Below are 18,604 nucleotides of genomic sequence, written 5' to 3'. Positions count from 1 at the left end.
CAGCAGAAGAAGCAGATGATTGTTCACACATTCTTTATTATCAAAAAAGAACGAAACCAATATTAAATTAAATAAATTACAAACATTTCTGAGCTGGTTATACATCATGCATTTATCAAGTAACGCTTCAGAGTCATTACACATCAACGTCACTGTTACTTTAAGAGCAATAAAGGGACACTGGAATTAAATTTTTTCTACCCCAGCGTGAATTTGAGCTTCTTTAGTCCTCTTGCCTGCGCACTTGGAAATTAAGACTTCGAACTGGCCACATTATGTCTCCAGCAATGCCATTTGCTCACTGATGTTGTATTTATTGCCAGAATTGTTACATGGCTACAGAAATGAGGTGTCCTTCTTCCCGGGTCATCAGAATCACAGAGCGTGTCGTCACTGCTGCTGCTTTCAAGCCGTCTCTCTTGACATCCCATCCATTATGCTGGTAGGGACTTCAAGAAGTACAGTCTATTTTTTATACGTGGTCTGTTGCTCTGAGGCTTCCTGTGTTTGGCCTGTCAGGCCCTGGGACTGAAATCAGCCTCCTGTAATTAAACCTGAATGAAGAACTGGAAATGGGAATTTTCCTCATTTAACGTGATGCCACTTCAGAGATACAGAAATATTGATTAGCTACTGTAGGATAGTTTCTTGTTCCATTGCACCAGTTTCTTTGTCGCTTTTTTCAAGCCAGCAAGTAAAAGGAGCACTCAGGCAGTAACAAAAGACCATGAGTAATCACCCTAAAAGATAATTTAGGAGAATTAATCTCTCGGTTTTACCTTACAGAACAAGCTATACATGGTTCAGGAAAAATCACTGCTGTCTAAGGTTAAAATAAGTAATAACCATTAGTTAGTGGGTTTTTTCCTTTTGGAAACTAACCTCCTTTGGTTTTATTACTCTGTCCTGCACCACATAATCAGAAACTGAGGTAGAGAAATGGTGACTTCTTAGTGAGATCTTACATAAAAGCAAACTGGCAGGGTCCTGAAGTTGTTTCCTTTAATGGTTGTCTGGCTATGATGGTTCATGAAGCTCTATTTTCCTTAAGAATGAGATGTCTGGGAGCTGTCGGAAAGCCCTGCTTTCTCTCCCCAGAAAGCCTTCTAGCAACTTGCCGGTGAATCAGCTCAGTGATGTACATGGACTTCAAAACTGTACATTAAAGCTTGGTAATATTTTTAGTATCTTAAGAGTAATAAAATAAAACCAAATTTCTAAAATATAATTTACTTTCATTATTAAGGTCACTTTATTTCTTGCAGTCGTGGAAAGATAACAGACTGTCCAGTTTTACTTCCCTTACTGTTCAGTTTTTCTTGTTGACTCTTATCCCAGTGCTGGAAATACTTTGTAGGGAGATTTGCAATTCAAATAGAAGAAATTGTTTTCATTGCAATTGAAGACGTACCAGTATGTGTCTTTGTCTTAAATTTTTTATAACCTTAATTTCATGAAAGCCGTGTTTGAGGTTGAAATGCACTGAAGAAAGAAGGGTCCCTTTAACCCTTGGCTTACGCTTAGATTTTTCAGGCTTTGTATTGTCGTCTTGTCGTTACTGTCACAACATCAGCACCGGGTAAGAAGGGAAGGCATCAGAAAAGGCAACTGAAGTAGCAGTTGTTATTAGCATCACTCAAATAGAAAGAGTCAGATTTTTAGAAATGATCAAGATCTCAGCTGTCTGTCTCTGGGTTAGTGAGGCAGGCTTGTTTGCCTGAGAGGTAGATGGTCCAGGTAGCATCAGTCTGTGGTGAATTTTAGTGAAAATAATCAAACTTAGAGAATTGTTATGGAAATATCACATACTGCACAAGAGTTTTCTCTTGCTGCACAAGTGACCATTTGAGAGCTTGTCACCAGAAGCCCTGCATAGCACAGCGTGTCACTTGAGCTGTTCCCTAATTGCAGGCATAAAACACACTGAAATTTCAGTTTTACTGCTCTGGATCAATGGCATCATGAAAAGTGTGCAGAAAGGGCTTCCTTCCCTGTCCCTGAATTTTCTACTTGCGATGAAAATGATTTGGGGAAAACATCTTTTCCCCACAGCACTCATCCATGCTCTGGACTAAATCTTTCGGGTGCTCCAGTCAACAAGAAGATGGGAAGAGTCAGAACGCCCTTGGGATGAATGCTTTCAGCCATCCACAGTCCAAGAGCCTTACCTGAAGTGCCGTTCAGTCAGTAGAAAAATCCCTAAAAAACTTCAGAGGGGATTTGAGCTGGACCCTGCGTCTTTTGGACACGTACTCAACCCTCTGGGCAGGCAGGACAACATGTGCATGTAACACGCAGTAACAAGGAATTCTTATTTCTGATTACAAGTTAGTCCTACTAGTAAGAAAAAAAAAATGTAATCCAGAAAGTAACCCTACTGAGATGGAGTACGAAGGTGTTTGGGGTATCAGAAATACAGCACTGGTTTGAGGCAGTGGTTTCTGGGAGGCTCGGTCACAGAGAGAGCAGTGCAGGGGGTGATGAAGAGGGGCCCCAGGAAAGGCAGAGGTGGTGCTACACAGACACGCAGGGAAATTCAGGGGTTTGCACTCGCTGTGCAGACACCCCGAAGGTCAGTGCACTTTGTAGAACAACATTACCTTGCAGAGCTGCGTCGCCGCACCTCGCAAGAGTTGCTTTTGCTTGTGAACCAAAGCCGTGAAAGGCTCTTAATATTTGCTTGTATTTCACTTCATCAGGAAAAGAGGGAGGAGGGAAAAGAAAGAAGGGGGATGCCCAAATTACCTCATGCCTATGTGGGCAGGAGGGTGTGATTGTGTGAGACAAAGGAGAGCACTTGGCAATAATGACTAATCGTCCCGTGTGTTAAGGCACCTGCCTTCAAACGAACTTGCTTCTCTTCTGTAATTAATAAGATGGCATTTCCTGAGTTCCTGCTTCCATAGATTTCTGTTGCCTGCTCCAGAGTCCATGGCTCTGAATATCAGAAGTAGAGCAGGAAGGAGGGAGGAATTTATCAGTTCAAGCGGTGTGATGGCCTCTTGCTTGGCAAACTTATTGTATCCCCTGGTAGAAGCGCAGCTCTTCACGAAGGGGTGGGAGAGAGGAGTCTCTTCGGGAGGGTTTGCCCGCGTGCTGGTGCTCCCTGTGCGCTCACAGAGCTGTCTGGGTCTCTGAGTGGAACATGCTTCCAAACATCTCCTGAAGGGCACACAAAGCATGCTGAGTTAGGGCTGATGCCGTGGCACAAACCCAGCAGTCATTCAGTCACACGCAGAAACATCACCAGAAACTCCAACCCTTCCCAACCCTCCCTCCGTAAGGGAAAGCTGGCGGTGGGGAGGTTGCCCTGCTTCCAGCTGTGCACTGGTAGCGCGGGGAAGGTCAGCACTGGAAGGTATCTCCTCCCAGGGACCTGGGTTCAGTGTTAACAAAGTCTGTGCTGAAAACTAAAATCTGGTTCTCCAAGTTCGCTCCAGTGCGTGGAGTCCACAGGTCTGACTGTGAACCTGAGCTGTGTGGCCCAGAATGGATGAAGGGATTTGCCTGTGGGCTACCCTAGCTGTTCCTTCATCCAGGCCCCTGCCAGAGCTCGTCGTGACATGGATTTTAAATTGGTTTTGCAGCTAACTTTTTGAAGCATTACAGTTGCTAGCAGTTTGCCTGGCAGTGGTGCTGGGGACTTCCACCACATCAATCCAAACCACGACTCCTGATTTCCACCTTATGCCCACAGCTGAAGAAGTGACCCCTGGCACTAGAACTCACCTCCTCCAAGTTCTTGAACTCTGCACTGCTTTCATCCACGGACTCGTCATAGATGGAGAGCTCGGTCTGATTCGGCCTCTGTGCAGGAGAGAATCAAATCCACAAATTAGTAGAGTGCAGGGTTGAAAGGAATGAAAGAAATGACTAACCCAGGCTCAAAACATGACACGTGCTCAGAGGGAAATGCCCAGGAAGAAGGGGCACAGAAGGAATCCTTTTTCAATTGTTTGTCTCCTCTGGCTGAGCTGGCATTTACGTATCTCTGTGCCGAGATACAAGGCTTAACTTATTCTCATGAGATAACTGGCTAACGCTGCCCTGGTCCCAACTCCAGTTATCATGCAATAAACCAGCCCATATTTGGGGGAGTAGCCTGTCCGACCCCGTGTTGTCAGCATGTGCCTTGGCCTTTTCTCCTGCCACCGAGGGAAGCATTCGTGGATGCTGGGGCTATTCAAGGACAGGGGCATGTGCTTTGCCTTTATTTCTAGGGCCAAATTCTGCCTTTGTGAGCAGCTGCACGTTCCAGCTGGCACCAAAGTGAGGCCATAGTGCTGGAACAGCTCTTTTGGCTTCTCCAGGCTGGGACAACATTCATCTCCCAGCTCGGGGTTTGCAGAAGACATTTACGCTTCTGAATTTCCATTGAAATAAATTCAGTCAGTAGGTGCTTGGCCCATATGTGAGAACTGGGAGGTGGAAGATTTTGTTGGATTTAGACCTTTACCACCTGAGATAAACAAGAAACTTTATTAGGTGCAGTATTGAGTTGTTATTCTTCCTTTGTGCTGATGCAGCGTGTAAACCTAATGGTACAGTACTGTGAGCCGGTGCAAGAGTGGGGAGCAAATTTACCTCTTCTAAGATGGGCGGGTGGACAACTTCTTTGATATTTGCCAGGGCGAACAAAACAGCATCATGGATTGTCAAGAAGATGTGACTTCGGTCCAGGCCTCCTTCCTCAAAGACTCCCCCTGTGCTAATGTCATTGTACACCTGAGCTGAAGGAAGGAAAGGCAGATGAACAAGAAGGAAACCACAGAAGGAAGGCTTTGAAGGTGTGCGTGGCTGACAGTGGTCATCCTCTGAGCTAAGGCAAGGCTGCGATGCGTAGGGAAGAAGCGGGTTTGCTGCAGAAATGAGAGTGTAGGGATCTGTTTTTCTACATGCTAAATGTGGAGATGTTCCAGTCATATCACTTCCCAGACGAAAGGACCTGTTTCACACACAGACAACAGTGTTCCTCTTTCCTTTCTTCTGTTCCCTTCTTTCATCTGTTCTGGTCTGGTCCAACAAAAGGCTGACAGCTCACACAGTTTGCATAAAGACCAGGGGAAGATCTCCTGTCTGACAGGAGCACATAAATGGGGAAAGATCACATGGAAATTCTTACCATGCACGTTTGCCAAGAACACTTTAATCCCAATCTTCTGATAACTGGAACACAACTGGAAGGGATGAGAAGGGAGAGAGAGGATTAATAACAGTGCTGCTCCGGCTTTGTGTTTATACATAAAGTCTCTTATCCAGGGCTTTACACGTGTCTTGGGGATGCTGAAGGAGAAAGCCACACAAACCTTCTATTGAGGAGAGTAAACATCTTTATCAGAGAGAGTAGAATGTACCTGGGTGATACGTTGCTTGGCTGTGTTTGTAGCGCAGAACTAACCTTGCCCAGTGCTTTTGTGCCCATGAGGTCAACAAAACACACTCCACTCATGTCCAGGATGATGGTGTGAAAGCTGATGTAGGGCGGTGCTGTCATCATAGGGTCAACATCTGCCGTAGGCATGACACTGAAAGTGCTTCCTTGCAGAGTAGTGGTGCTGCCCAGCTCACTGGAGGTGTGCCCTCGCCCAGCGCTGTTGGGAGGAGGGCGGAACGTGATGTAGGAGATGCTGGCACCATTAGCAGTCGTCTGGTTGTTGTTGGTATCTGTTGGAGAGGTGCTTTCGAAGTCTTTCTGGAGCTCTTGCAAAGACAAGGTCTACCGAAAAGCAGAAATATGCGGTCAGGGCAGGGCACAACCACCAGCACAAGCTGAGATCCAGACATGTAAATGCACCTAAAGTATTTAAAGGCATGAAGTGTTTTAATCTGGACTGACTCCAGCCTGGTGCTAGACTGAACATTGCTTGGAGTTGGAGTACGTTAGGTTCATTTTAAATGATTCCTGTTCGCTTGCTTTAAGGCTGCTCAGCAATGCAAACCAAATGAAGCTGGGATGACTGGGAAATGTGCTTCAAAAGGGCGCTTTTGAACTGAAATGCTGACATAGATGCGTCCTCAGAGAAAGAGGGCAAGCCCAATTTGCAATCTAGCAAATTGTTCACCGTGTTTCCTTCCTGACCATCTCTACAGCTTTCTTGCTGCCAGCCATTTGCAGTTCTCCTGCATCCTATGGTTTTTGCTGTTGGGAGGCATGGAGATGTGGGTGGGAAGGAAAGGAGGCAAGAGGTGGTAAATGTGGCTAGGAACACAGTGCAGAAAGTCCTGTGTCAAGAGGAGCTGTTTGTTGGGCACGTGGGGTCTCATTGATCAACACAGGAACCCAAACTTGAGTTACCTTGTTCTGCTTCAGTAAGAAATTCGGTAGCTTTGTTGGTGGTTTTGCTGTCCCCTTCTCCTGCCGTTTCACATATTTCTTCCTGGCTAAGTACACTTTACCAGGATCCACCCCGGTCTGTGGAAAAGAGAGAGAGTTTTCTTTGAAAAAGTCTCTTCAGCCCCGTAGTCAGGGGCTGCTATTTCTTTCCTGCTATTTCCAGCCAGTGGCATGCGGCACAGGACAGCACCAGCTGTACACCGGAGTGAGGTGATCCTCATGGCAACCAAACAGTAACATCTTCAGTAACTGAGGGTGCCCGCACATGCAGGGAGGAGGGACTTGCAGTAGCAGGATGACTCTGCTTTGGCAGAGCTTGAAGGAGGATACCTGCCAGGATTCAGGCATAACCTCTAAAATGAGGTCTACAAGCAGTCCTGAAGATCAGGATGGAAGCGTAGAGGATGGATGTGACCGTCTTTCATGAACATCCTCAGCTTAATTATCTCCATGGAGCAATACAGGAGAGAGCAAGGGCCATTTCGGATTAGCTGCAGGCAGAAATTTCTTAAGGCATTGCTCACCTTGGCTATAATCTTCTCACGGAATATCTCTGAGTTGGCAAAATATAGTGGCGAGCAGTAGGTCACAATTTTAATCCCGTTAAGTTCATGTACCTGCAACAGAGACAAGAGCTCAAACCGGGCCTGACGGGGTGTGTGTGGGTGCAGGGTGGCTGAGAGTTTGGGCAGCAGGTAACTGGGAAGGTCAAGCTCTCCTGCTACCCCTGAAACAAGCAGCAAACAGCCTTGCTGGGACAGAAACAGAGGCTTGAGTTTCTTGATCACATTGGCTACCAGTGGCAAAGAACAGCATTTTCTCTGAGCATGCTTTAGCTTCTGCTTACCTTGTTGTAGGTTTTAGGATTCTTGTAGATGTCAGTGGAAGTTACTTGGCCCAGGGCAGAGCCGTTACGGCTAGGAGAAAAGAGGCGATCAGAATTAGAGTACATGTTGCAGGGGAAGAAAACTGCTTTGCTTCACATTCCATACCAGGATTTGAAAATTTGCTTTATGAAAATACTTAGATTTCATCCCTGCAGAGTCTACAGGGCAAAAAAGAGTCAGCAGTTTGAGATCCCAGACTGGGAAATATTAATAAAGGGCTTTGATGGATTAAAAATGGTGACAAAACGTCGCGCCAGTCTCTGCACATATACGGGGCTCTTTCTTTTTGTGAGCAGGATTTTCTGCTGGGAACTATGCAGGTAGCTTTTCGTGCTGAAGTAAATACCTTCAGCCTTCCCCCTGCCTTGGGATGTGCACATGGCTGACCGTGCGCAGGAGTGGGAATGCAGGCAGTAAATTAGCGCCTGCCATTCCTGTTTGCACATTCCAGGGGCTGGGGAGGACACCTGCACTCCCCCAGGCTCCAGCCGCACTCCCCCAGGCTCCTGCTGCACGTTCCTTCAAAACATGGGCCAGAGGTCAGTTATAAAAATAATCTGTCGTTTATCCTGCAACTGGGAGATTGTCCTTCTCTTTTGGTTTTTGTAGCTACGCTGGTACTTACAACTGGGTATGGAAAACCACAACCAGCACGGAAAACCCCACGCCCACAGCGACTCCGTAGGGAAGGCTCAGGAAGAAAGCGGACAGGAAGCTCACCAGCCAGACCAACTGCAGAAAGAGAAGAGCGTGGCGGGTCATTTTGCTCTACCACGGACTAGAGCACAGTGATGCATGGAAAATGGCTCTGTGCTGATATTCTGGACCCCAAGAACTACACAGCTGGGGATCAAAAGACCAAGGCTTGAATTCTGCAGCTATTCTAATGGTACAATTTATTGCATGCTTTCGCGTGAAACATCGTTGCTGGGAAGGTTGCCAGAAGCCCCGGGTTTTCAGCTGTAACAGCAGCCAGTGCTTTTCTTCACAGCTGCATGAACACCCGCACCACTCCTTCAGTTCAAAATGTGTCAGCCTATCTAGTCAAGAAAAGGCTCCTGCGCATCAGACCATCTGCTGCTCAGTAACTGCTCCCAGCCCCAAGAAAGCCCCTGCCGTCAGTCAGAGCATTTCAGGAGGAATAAGCAACTATCTGAAAACCGTCTGAGCACCAACTATAAATGACCTGAACACAGAGCAGATTTGATGACAAAGTATGACAGAGCATACCCAAACCTGCTCCACCTCTCAGCTCAGAGCTCTGTCATTTGTCATTTTTATATATTTAGCACTCGAGCATCTCCCTGCATATGAAATTAGTCCTGCCTAAGCATATAAACATGCCCTCTGAGAATCATTATCAGGTTATTATAATCCCATCCTCAAGACTGATAAAACCTAACTCTGACCTTGGACAAATCAGGGTAACTTTGATGACTTCAGCATCTTAATTTATATGCGTTGTGTGTATAAATGGCAAGTAAGGGCTTCTCTCCACCCAGCCTTCACGCTGGGCTCTACCTGTGGAGTGATCCCTGCAGTTAGCACTGAAACACAACCGGACTCGAGGTAATGAACACCGATGGACTGACATCACCCAGAAACGGTGTTCCCCGTTTTGGGACACGACACTGAATCTAGTCCAAATTCCAGGGAGATTAAGGTCAGGGGAATGCAGTTCACCCCATTGGCATCCACCTGGTCCCCACGCTCCCCGCACCCGTAGGCTGCCCGTAGTTGCTGATAGCAAGAGCTTTGCTTCAGCAGCTCAGTGGAAACAGCACAGCCGGGGCAGTGGGTCTGGCTGTGCCGTGGAGGACAGATGATTGACACAGGGCAAACCAAAGAGGTCTCTGACAGCCCTTCCCCTCGGCTGTGGTGACCACGTCTGGCAGAGACACGCTGGCAGGGTGTTCCCTGGGCACCACCGTGCATCTCCGCTCAGTCCACTGTCCACTCAGGTGTCTGCCTGGACTTTGGGTTGGGGGATGTGGAGCCCGTGGGGCCAGCTTGTGCTCCCCTCTGCGAGCTCTGATAAAGGGCAATAACTTCACCTGCGCTCTCATGCACTGCCAGAGCCAACCGAGACCTTCCATCCTACCCACCACGCACCAGCAGAACCATTGAGAGATGTGCCTAAATTGCCAGAAACGGTTCCTGACAGAGAATCACATCTTCCCATCAGTGACTTTCCCTCACTGCAGGTTCTTGCCTGCCTAACCTCGCGTGTCCCTGGTCTGCCCAGTCTGCCAGGCTCACTCCTAAGCATGGACCATTTTTTTTGTAGCTCATGCCCTGTGCTGAAGCGTGCCTTCACATCATGATCACACCCCTGCGAAATCTCTGCCTGGACTGCAAACCCGTCTCTTCTCCAGCACCTGTTTGAACAGTATTTTGGGAAAGCTCTTGATGACTCAGGTCAGCCCCTTTGGACTCCTGATTTCTCCGATAAGGCGGTTTGTCGGGACCTGACAGGATATTGGCTGAGTGTCCACACACACCACTCAGCCGTGGGAGTCCTGTTCAAACACTGTCTTTTTTATGTCAGACATTTCCAAATTCCGTTCTCACTCCCCCGCACCCCCTGCCTGGGTTTATACATCAACCAGTGCCTGGAGTCCTTATCACTGTGAAGGGCTCTCCTCACCCTGGAGGGCTATTGTGTGAGTTTTTAAGTCATGACTCCTAGATATTGAGCAGGGCCGGTTTGGCTAGTTCTGGGCAAACAGGCTCCCGCAGTTGATTGGCATTTAAACAGAGCAGGTAATAGTTCAGGCCTCTCTGATATGTGCGCTAAGCATGAGAGTGCTCAGCTGGGCAGGACGGGCTCCTTGGGTCCTTGTTGGCGAGGTGTTGGAAGAAGGATCGCACCGAGAGAGTGGAACCCACCTTTTGCAGGGGACCTCTACCACCCTCCTGCCCCCCAAAGCCTGCTCGCCCTGCCTCTGCCTCGCACAGCCGTGGGCTGAGCTGCCGGTGTGAGGCAGGCAGATGCCTCCCACCCATCCCCGGGCACTCACGCAGTCCAGCTTGCTCTTCTTCCACAGGTAGAAGGGATCAGCCAGCTGCTTGAGGGAGTTTTTCAGGTTCACCGCGATGAGGGCTCCCAGGACAGACTGTGGAGGAGAGAGGGTCGTATCAGCTAGGATGTGGATGTGCCAAGTTTTGCGACAGATGCTTTCTGCAGCTTCCTTGGTCCAGTTACCACAAGGCAATGGGAAAGGGTGGCGCTCACAAAGATCTCATTTGGATCTGAGCATGATAATTTAGGCTGTTCTTGCTTCCAGAGACTCAGTGCAGGTAGGAGCGCAGGCCAGGAACAAACTGTGCTGGGCAGCAGTTTGCATCATGGGCTTTTGGAGCAAGACTTTGCCTTCACTTGGGTGTGTAGAGTATGTGACGCAATGGCCGCACTGTGTGCACAGATGTTTGTGTTACCTTTGGAAGAGGTTCGAGGTAGATACCCAGAGCCAGCATGGTCACCATGACCACCAAGGCCACACAGAAACTTGCCACCTGCAAAAAAAGAAAGAAATCACTTCAGCAAACATCAGGGTCTTCCTAAACCCCCTCTGAGTCTCCTCTCCTGCTGCTCCAGCCAATGGCACAACTGGTCGCTGCAGGATTTTATGTGAGCAGGCGATTGCCTCTGAGAAATAGGCCAGGATTGTGCAGGTCTCACAGATAACCCCAAACTTCCCTCATGTGGCATCTGTCCTCGGTCAGGGGAGCCAGACTGGGAATGCAGATTTTCAGCCCCACATTTGTGACCAAAGAACAATCCAGGGAGCAAAATGGGGTTGGGAAGGGAGGAAATTCTGCTTTAACAACAGCAACGTGAAGCACTCGTATATGGAGCTTCTCCAGACCTGCAGCAGTGATGTCAGGCTGGCAACCTAACCTTAACCCCATAACATGGGGTTGTGGTGAAGCAGGGTCACGTAGGGAAGAGAGGAGGAGGAGGTACTGACTTGTGATTTTCCACCTGCCCCATCGATGGCGAGAGTGACGGAGAGAGCGCAGCAGATCACGTGGATTTTGAAGAAGGATCCAAAGAAGTTGCTGCAGCCCAGAGCCAGCATTTCCTATGGAGATGGGATGCGGTCATCAGAAAGGACAGCTGCCCGTCCTGCCCTGCCAACGCGTGTGAGCTGCCAGGCAGGAGGGAGGTGCCCGAGTCTGGGTTTGTGTGGCCAGGGAAGGGACCTGGGTTCCCTGCAGTGTGTCCCAGACCCTTTCCTCCCAATAAGAGCTGTGATGGGCTCTGGTATAGCAGGGAAACCTGGAAGCACAATTCCACATAAACACGTTGTCATCTGTTGACACACTAAGGGCAGGGCTTCATGTGGTATGTGTGGCTGTTATTGAAAGCTGCCACTGTGCCAGTGATGACGAAAGATGATTATTTAATGTCTTGCCTCTCACAGTATCTAGGTGACACACCGGGAATCCAGGTCTTTCTCTGCTTAGTGAGAAATACATGTGCCTTGTTGTGCTCCAGCAACCTGCAAAAATGCCGTCTGTGCCAGCACTCAGGGCTGAAGCCTCAGGTCTGGAGGGAGAGCAAAGCAGAGAGCTCAACCTCAGGCTTTCTTCCCTTTTGCAGGCTCTCTCCGGTCAATGGGAGATGGATCTGCCATGTCCTTTCAACCCCAACATGGCAAGCTGCCACGTGAGCCTGCATGCATGGGAGCAGCGTGCCTGTTTTAAGCAGAGCGTGTTTGAAAGCTTCCCATTCATGCAGTGAGGTTTTCCTTTCACGCCTGAGAGCAAGGGGAACGGTCCTTGACCGCGGCCTTCCCGACCAAGCGTTACCTGGTTGGGGTCCACGTTGTAGCCATGCTTGGCTGCCAGTGTTCTCCCCATGGCGAGGTTGATCACGTAGCTCACGATGGCGAGCGAGAAAGCCGTGCCGATCATGTCTTTCCACTTGTTCACCAGGGGCAGGGTTGGCGCTGGGAACCTGCACTCAGAGCAGAGGCAAGAAGCAGTCGTGACACTGGTGTTTGGAGATGGGGAGCTTGTGGGTTCAGGAATGACATAATCCACGTCTGCGCTGCGAACAGCTTGATGGTGGCAGTTGTGTAACGGGGTACAGCAGCGCTGCCTGGCAGTCCTGGAAGGGGACTGTCATACAGCAGTGAGATGCACGAGGAAGAGTGAGGTGTTTTCCAGGCTGCAAGAGGAGGAAGGAAAATTATTTGGAAGTTGAGTCAGGCTTGCTCATGCACTTACCCCATGCTGATCTTCCCAACTATTGGCATGCCGTACTTCTCAGGCATGTTAAAGCTGCCAGAGATTGCAGTCGCAACTATTACCTGAAAGTACAGAGAATAAAAAAGCAGTAAGCAGAAAGACCACGAGCTCTTTCAGAAGGACCAAGCTTGATGTGCTCCTGGGGCTGACAGCAGAAAATTAGCACGAAATTTGGGCTGGGAAAGGAGAGAATCTCCCCAGCAGGTGTTATGTTCCTCATCCTTAGGATCACCAGGATGCAGGTGTAGTCTAACAGGGATGAGCTGGGCATCAGAGGTACCCTCCATGAGGATGGCCCAGTTTCTGACCCCAAGCACGTGGGGGTCACGTCATATTCACGATGTAGATGCTCTACTTGATGGGCCCTCTGTGAGCAGAAATGGGTGTCCCCAGGCTGTCAGGTGAGGGGAGGGACTGTCTCCTGGAGGGTCCGAGGGACGGTTCGTGCGTCACTTACGATGATGATCTCCATGGGGATGGGCATCCGGATCTTTTTCATGTACTTTAGGTTGAGCTCCTTGACAATGATCAGGAGCACAGCACTGACCAAGGCGTAGACCAGGGAGGCCACGTTGGTTTTGGGCAGACCTTTACAAATATCAATGAACGTCTAAAGGGGAGAGAAGAGGAGAAGGTGTCATGGGGAATCAGAGACTGTGGACAACATGGACAGCACAATGGAGAACACTTGTCAACTGCGAACACCCTGAGACGTGACGAGGGTGAGAGAAGTGCTAGAAACCCTGCTGCTGAGAGATCAGCAACCAGCCCTGGGTCTGTGCTGACTGGTTAAATGCAGGTCTAGCTGCATCAATGGAGGGTGCATCCATGGAAGATGCAGAAAAGCCCAGGAATGGGTAAACCTGCTTATAGGAAAGGTTTCTGTCGCTAAGAATTGTGCAAGACTTCTGCTGTAAAGCAACACAGTTCTTCTCCCCAAATCCCAGACCTATTTCATTATTTCTAATTATAAACTAGCAGACAAGGGCTCAGATACTGCTGTATAGAACATACAATGGCAGCAGCGTAGGTGTGCTGGGCTGGGAGTGGTGCAGACAGCCGTGTTCCCCCGCCCTCCACCCTTTCCTTCTCTCCAAGCCCCACTTTCCCTTGCATGGGTGGCAGGGATGCCTGTGGTGTGGCAGTCACTGGGGGAGGAGGTGCAGGGAAGGCCCCTGTCCAGAGCACCCACTTACATAGACGATAGCTAAGGGCCCGGTGTAAGATGGGACTGTCAAGCCGAAGACGTACTTGAGCACGGAGATGAGGATCTGCAGCCCTGCTGCTGTCATGAAGCCCCTGATGAAAGACTCTGAGAGGTAGATGGCAACAAAGCCAAACTGCACGAATCCCAGGCACAGCTAGGGTGGGACAGACAAGGCGTTATTAGAAGCATACCAGCCAGAAAGGGCGAGGTGCAGAGCCTGAGCGTGCCCGTGTCGGGCAGGCTGCTCCGCTGGCAGAGAGGCTGCATCCCTCCCACGCGGCCACGGCGCAGGCTGGGCTGAGCAGACTGTCCCGGAGGAGGGATGGGGAGAGGAGAGCTGCAAGCTGCTGGGGTGTCATCACTGGCTGTGATCCTGCCCCAGGGGCTGGCCTCACCCTTGGCTAGTCCCTTTGGAGAATTTCACACCAAAGACTGCAGCGGGTGTGGGATCCCCCCAAAGCCTCTATGCTGAGGTGTCATCCAGTTAGAACTGGGGCCTCTTCTAGCATCTGCTACCACCATCTCTGCTCCAGGCAGAGAGCTCGGCTGACTCTGTGTGGGTCAGCTCTGGCCAGAGGACACAGCACAGGCATTGCAGCGAGTCCTTACTTGTATGATGGCTGTCAGGCAGGCTAACGTGGCAGAGATCTCTAGCCTGGCTGCTTCCAGGGCTGTGGTATTCACGCTGGTCTCATTGGTAGTATGGTTGAAGTACTGGAAGTCCGACTCCGGAGCCAGCTCATTGCAGACGTTGCCAACAATAATGCTGATGACTGCAAAAGTACCTACAGCACAACACAGTGATGTCAGTGGTTTTCTCTAGAGAGCGTCTTGTCCTGGAAGGCACTAGGACAGGTTAGGCTGTCCAGACCGAGTCACAGCAGTCAGCCACGTGGCAAGATGCAGCAGCAGTTCGTTGGGTTGAGATCCTGCTGTGCAGCCAGATTCAGGGATGCCGTAAACTTGCCCAAACATCTTTATTCTGTGACAAACCGAGTATTCCCAGCCAGTACTTAACTGCCTTGTGCAGACAGTTGCTCTGCAGACTCTTACCTGGGACCATCTGATGGATACCGCCCAGGAAGAGGTATGTTACCAAGGGGAAGAAGGAGGAGTAGAGCCCGTTGACGGGTGGCAGATTGGCCAGCAGGGCGAAGGCCATCCCTGGAAAACACAAGGGAAATGGGCAGGTCACCCTGCCCAGGTCTGTGCAGCTGGTGTCAACCCCCTGCCCTGCTCACACTCCTGTCAGCTCCAAGAAGGTGGAGACTGCTGCTTTCTGGGCAGGAGAGGCCAAAGAGGGCAGGGAAGGGCACCGCAGAGGGATATAGGGACAGCTAGGTCGGAGGTAGAGCTTAGGTTTATACATGTCAGCAGTAAAGGTAGCAACCCCCCCGCCCCCGACTGGACATGAGCTGTCGTCTGCAGACCTTTACTTGAGCTGGCCAAGTGCTAACCCCTCTCGGTGACCCAGAAAGTCATTGCGTCTCACCTTGTGGCACTTGAATCGTCCCCGCGCTGAGCCCACCAAGAACATCAGGCAAAATGTAGTCCTTAATTTTATACTTGGGAAGCCACACAAGTATTGGGAACAGATTAAAGAGGATGAGTTTGAATCTGGAAGCTGAACATCTAGAGGAGATTAAACAAAAAAAAAAAAAAAAGCAAGTCAGTAAAGAAGGAAGGAGGCAAGTGAGCTGGGAAGTGAGCAAGCAAGTGCACAAGGAAGGATCTTCCTAGGAATGTCTCAACCTTTCTCCCACACCAAATCCTGAGCCCAGTGTTTGATGCACAGCCCTTCCCTGCGAGTACAAGGCTCTTGCAGTTAACTAGCTGGACGTGCCGTGGAGGATTGTTGTGGGGATGTTCCTTACTCGGTGGGAGGTCTCCAATGCTGCCACAGCTGGAAGGAGAACCTGCACAGAGTGAAGGATTGAGCTCCCCAATACCTTGATACCCTTCAGACAGGGGATAGGAGAGCTCTAGGGAGGAAACACAGCTCAGGGATTCACGGGGCAGTTGCACAGAGCCAAAGATGAACTTTTTCAGGTGCTTGGTCAACAAAACCCCAAGAGTGTCCTAAAGAAGATTGCTTCTGGGTTGAAACTTGCAATATCTCACATCTCTGCCTGCGAACGTGTTCTTTCTCTCCTGCCTTCCTTTTTCCAAGGAATGGAACTAGATTTCCAAGACAGCGATCAGCAGGATTATTAATCTTTATTTGCACAGTGATTAATATTTTTTTTAGGGAAAGCCAGTGCTATTTTTAATCAGCAAGCTGATAAACAGAAATCCCAGCTGGAAAGCTTAAAGAAGTAATCCACACACCCATTACCTACATCATCAATTCACTATTAATAAAACCTTGGAAAACAGAACCCCAAATCCCAAATGTACTCAGTGGAAACCACCACTTATTTGCCTTACAGCCTAACAGCCGAGGCAGTGAAAAGAGTAACCAGTTTCACTCGCTTCAATATAATTTGCATTTCTCCTGTGCCCTTCATCCATCAAAGCCCTGAAGATCATGGAGAAGGTTTCCCAGGATAAAAATGGGAACTATATCCCCAGGTCTGAATTCTATCCTAGTTCCAGACCAAATCTAGTTTACATTTGCCCCAGCTATAGAATTCTATGTTACCTGAAAAGGTTTTTCAATTTTTCCCCAACGGGGTAAGTTCTGCTTTTCTTCTCAAACTCTTCATCGAAGAGGCTGACCGAATATGCAGGACGTTCGATGACATAGCGAGGCCTGGCGTGGTTCATCTCTGGATCATTTAATTTTTTCCCAGAAAAAAAGAAAAAGCAAAGCCAAGAATGTGACTGGAGCTGGCCCCACCTGCAGTATAACAGACCGGACACCTCCAGCGTCTGGGAGCCCTCCCCGAACATCTCCACCCTAAATAGTTTCCCCGTGGCGCAGAGGCAGGTCCTGGGAGTGGCTTCTCCCAGCACCGGGGGCTGCTGCTCCCCAGCACAGGGAGTTTTACCAGCTATTTTGAGGTGATGCTAATGAGCGATGCCGCATGAAGGGGACCGGAGCGCGTCCTGGATTGTCTGGCAGATGAGCATGGGTGTTAATCTGCCAGTGACTGCCTTTTTGCCTCAGGCAAGTCACTTGACCTTTCTCATGCCTCAGTTTCACCATCTGCCGGTGGGGCTGGTGAGACTTTGCAACGCTAGGCAGCTCTGGCGCAGTTTGCAATGGTAGATACTGGCGGCAGGATTAAAGGCGGTTTCCATCCGAGGTGTTCCTGCTGCACTGCAGAGTGGTCTGGTTTGCTTTCAGCAGCTTTCCTGTTTCTAGAGGCTGTGGAAGAGTCCTTGGCTTATTCTAGGAAGTGATGCTCAGGAAGATAACTGTCGCTAATTCATTTCAGTGATGAAGATGCTGAAACATCCGGAGGGACTAGTCCTACCCAGTATCTGGGTCCCACCAAAGAAAGATGATGAACTTCAGAGAACCCTTGTTTTACTATGACCAGCGATGCGTGGGAAGGGGGGAGAATCGTTACGAACTGAAGAGGCTGGGAGTGGAGGGAGGAAGTGGTCAGATATAAAACAAGGATCTTGGTAATTATTTGTGGTATGGCGTGTATCTAAATGGGTCATTGCCCAACAGAGGAGTAGAAGAGGGGGTGGAAAAAGGTGGTGATTCAGGCAGGAGAATGTATCAAGAAACAAGCTCCAGGTTGCTGAGAGTTACGGAGTGATTTACATGTACCAGATCCTCCTCTCTCCTCTTTCGGCTAAAGTCAGCACACACCTTGACACCGAGTTCCGCGGAACCAGGATGGGCCAAATGTCTATCCCTAGGGACTAATGTCGGTCCTCACTGATAAGCAGTGACCTTGGAGTCGGGGCTGGAAGACATGAGTAATAGGTAGCAGTGTGGCCCAGCCGTCCAGGGCAGGAAGGAAAGCATGATGCAGGCAGCCGAAACTTTTGGGAGAATTTAGGTCAACGGAATCATTATGCAAATAGGAGCTAATGGGTTTAGAAAGGGAGGTCATCAACCCCACTCTTGCAATGGATGCTTTAGTGATCACAGGGGCAATCAAGGGCAGTTTACTGCAAAACAGCTCCAGCAATGGGGTGTTTCTGCTTCCAGGCTCCGATCTGCACCCGCGCGGACTCGGGAGGGTCCCCAGCCTATGTCTTTGGGGGGCCAGCTAGGTGCCAACCAACTGAAAGAGGAGACATGCCCCTTCCAGTGCTTAATCCCGTGCCCTCTGCAGGCATGCACACACTGGCGTCCCTGCTGCTCCTTTTCAGCTAGAGATACCCTTCCAAGAGCAATTATAAGCGTTACCTTTTGGACGGTTGGTGCAGGCCGAGACAGCAAGCAGTGTCCTAGGCTCTTTCCCAGTCCCTCCGCTCCTGCCAGAAGCCCATCTGATAAACAGTCATTCCCTGGTTTTCCCACGTCAGCCTGCACAAGTCTTGTCCCTGCCTTATAGCCTTGCTCTAGATCCCATTGCTGAGCAGGTTCCCAGCATGCCCAGCCTTTCTCCAAGTCCCAGCCCCACAGCTCCACTCTAGATTTCCAGTTCTCCCTCGTGAATATTTTGTAGCCCAGATCCAGGCTTGGCAACATGCTTCCAAGGGTTGATAAACCCAGCTGAGTTTCTGGTGCAAGAAGTCTCTCTCAGCTTAATTTCTGAGCTCCATCACTCGCTGAGCAGCACGCCTGCCATCAGACAGGCTGAGTCGGCCAATGATATCACAGCTCTTTAATGAACTTCCCCTGCTGAGCGAAAGTGCTGGCAATCAGGAAAAATAATAAACAAGGCAAGTATAGAGGGAAAAATATCCCCCATGATTAAATTCCATCTTAAGCAAACAGGCTAATGATGTCAGCGTCTCGGACAGAGTCAAGTTCTTGACTTGGCTTATCACTGGCCTTGCCCTAGATCAAAC

The 18,604-nt window shown here is 49.6% G+C and overlaps 1 protein-coding gene across 1 annotated transcript; it reads right to left on the bottom strand.

Annotated features, from left to right (window-relative positions):
- Positions 1-3,114: 3,114 nt before the first annotated feature.
- Positions 3,115-16,450, bottom strand: SLC26A9 (solute carrier family 26 member 9). Its single transcript, XM_009953769.2, has 20 exons — positions 16,326-16,450; positions 15,177-15,316; positions 14,738-14,848; positions 14,294-14,469; positions 13,674-13,838; positions 12,935-13,087; positions 12,457-12,539; positions 12,037-12,184; positions 11,193-11,306; positions 10,660-10,737; positions 10,242-10,337; positions 7,847-7,953; positions 7,182-7,251; positions 6,859-6,951; positions 6,296-6,412; positions 5,399-5,716; positions 5,123-5,177; positions 4,585-4,730; positions 3,730-3,807; positions 3,115-3,162 (listed from the first exon to the last, which is right to left on the bottom strand). Exons 1-20 carry the CDS (start codon positions 16,448-16,450, stop codon positions 3,115-3,117), a joined length of 2,421 nt encoding a protein of 806 aa, XP_009952071.2.
- Between the last annotated feature and the right edge of the window lie 2,154 nt (positions 16,451-18,604).

This window comes from Leptosomus discolor, chromosome 21, assembly GCF_034619465.1.
Source record: "Leptosomus discolor isolate bLepDis1 chromosome 21, bLepDis1.hap2, whole genome shotgun sequence".
NCBI lineage: Eukaryota > Metazoa > Chordata > Aves > Leptosomiformes > Leptosomidae > Leptosomus > Leptosomus discolor.
The sequence above is the reverse complement of the archived record's forward strand: the minus strand, read 5'-3'. Positions and strand labels throughout refer to the sequence as shown.

What these genes read in the sequence shown, in the direction of transcription:
- SLC26A9 (XM_009953769.2), bottom strand. Translation starts at nt 16,450, where the DNA reads ATGAACCACGCCAGGCCTCGCTATGTCATCGAACGTCCTGCATATTCG. An exon ending in GCCTGACAGCCATCATACAA is followed by an intron (nt 13,839 to 14,293) that starts GTAAGGACTCGC and finishes GTCCCACCCTAG; the next exon opens with CTGTGCCTGGGATTCGTGCA. An exon ending in GTTGGGAAGATCAGCATGGG is followed by an intron (nt 12,185 to 12,456) that starts GTAAGTGCATGA and finishes CTCTGAGTGCAG; the next exon opens with GTTCCCAGCGCCAACCCTGC.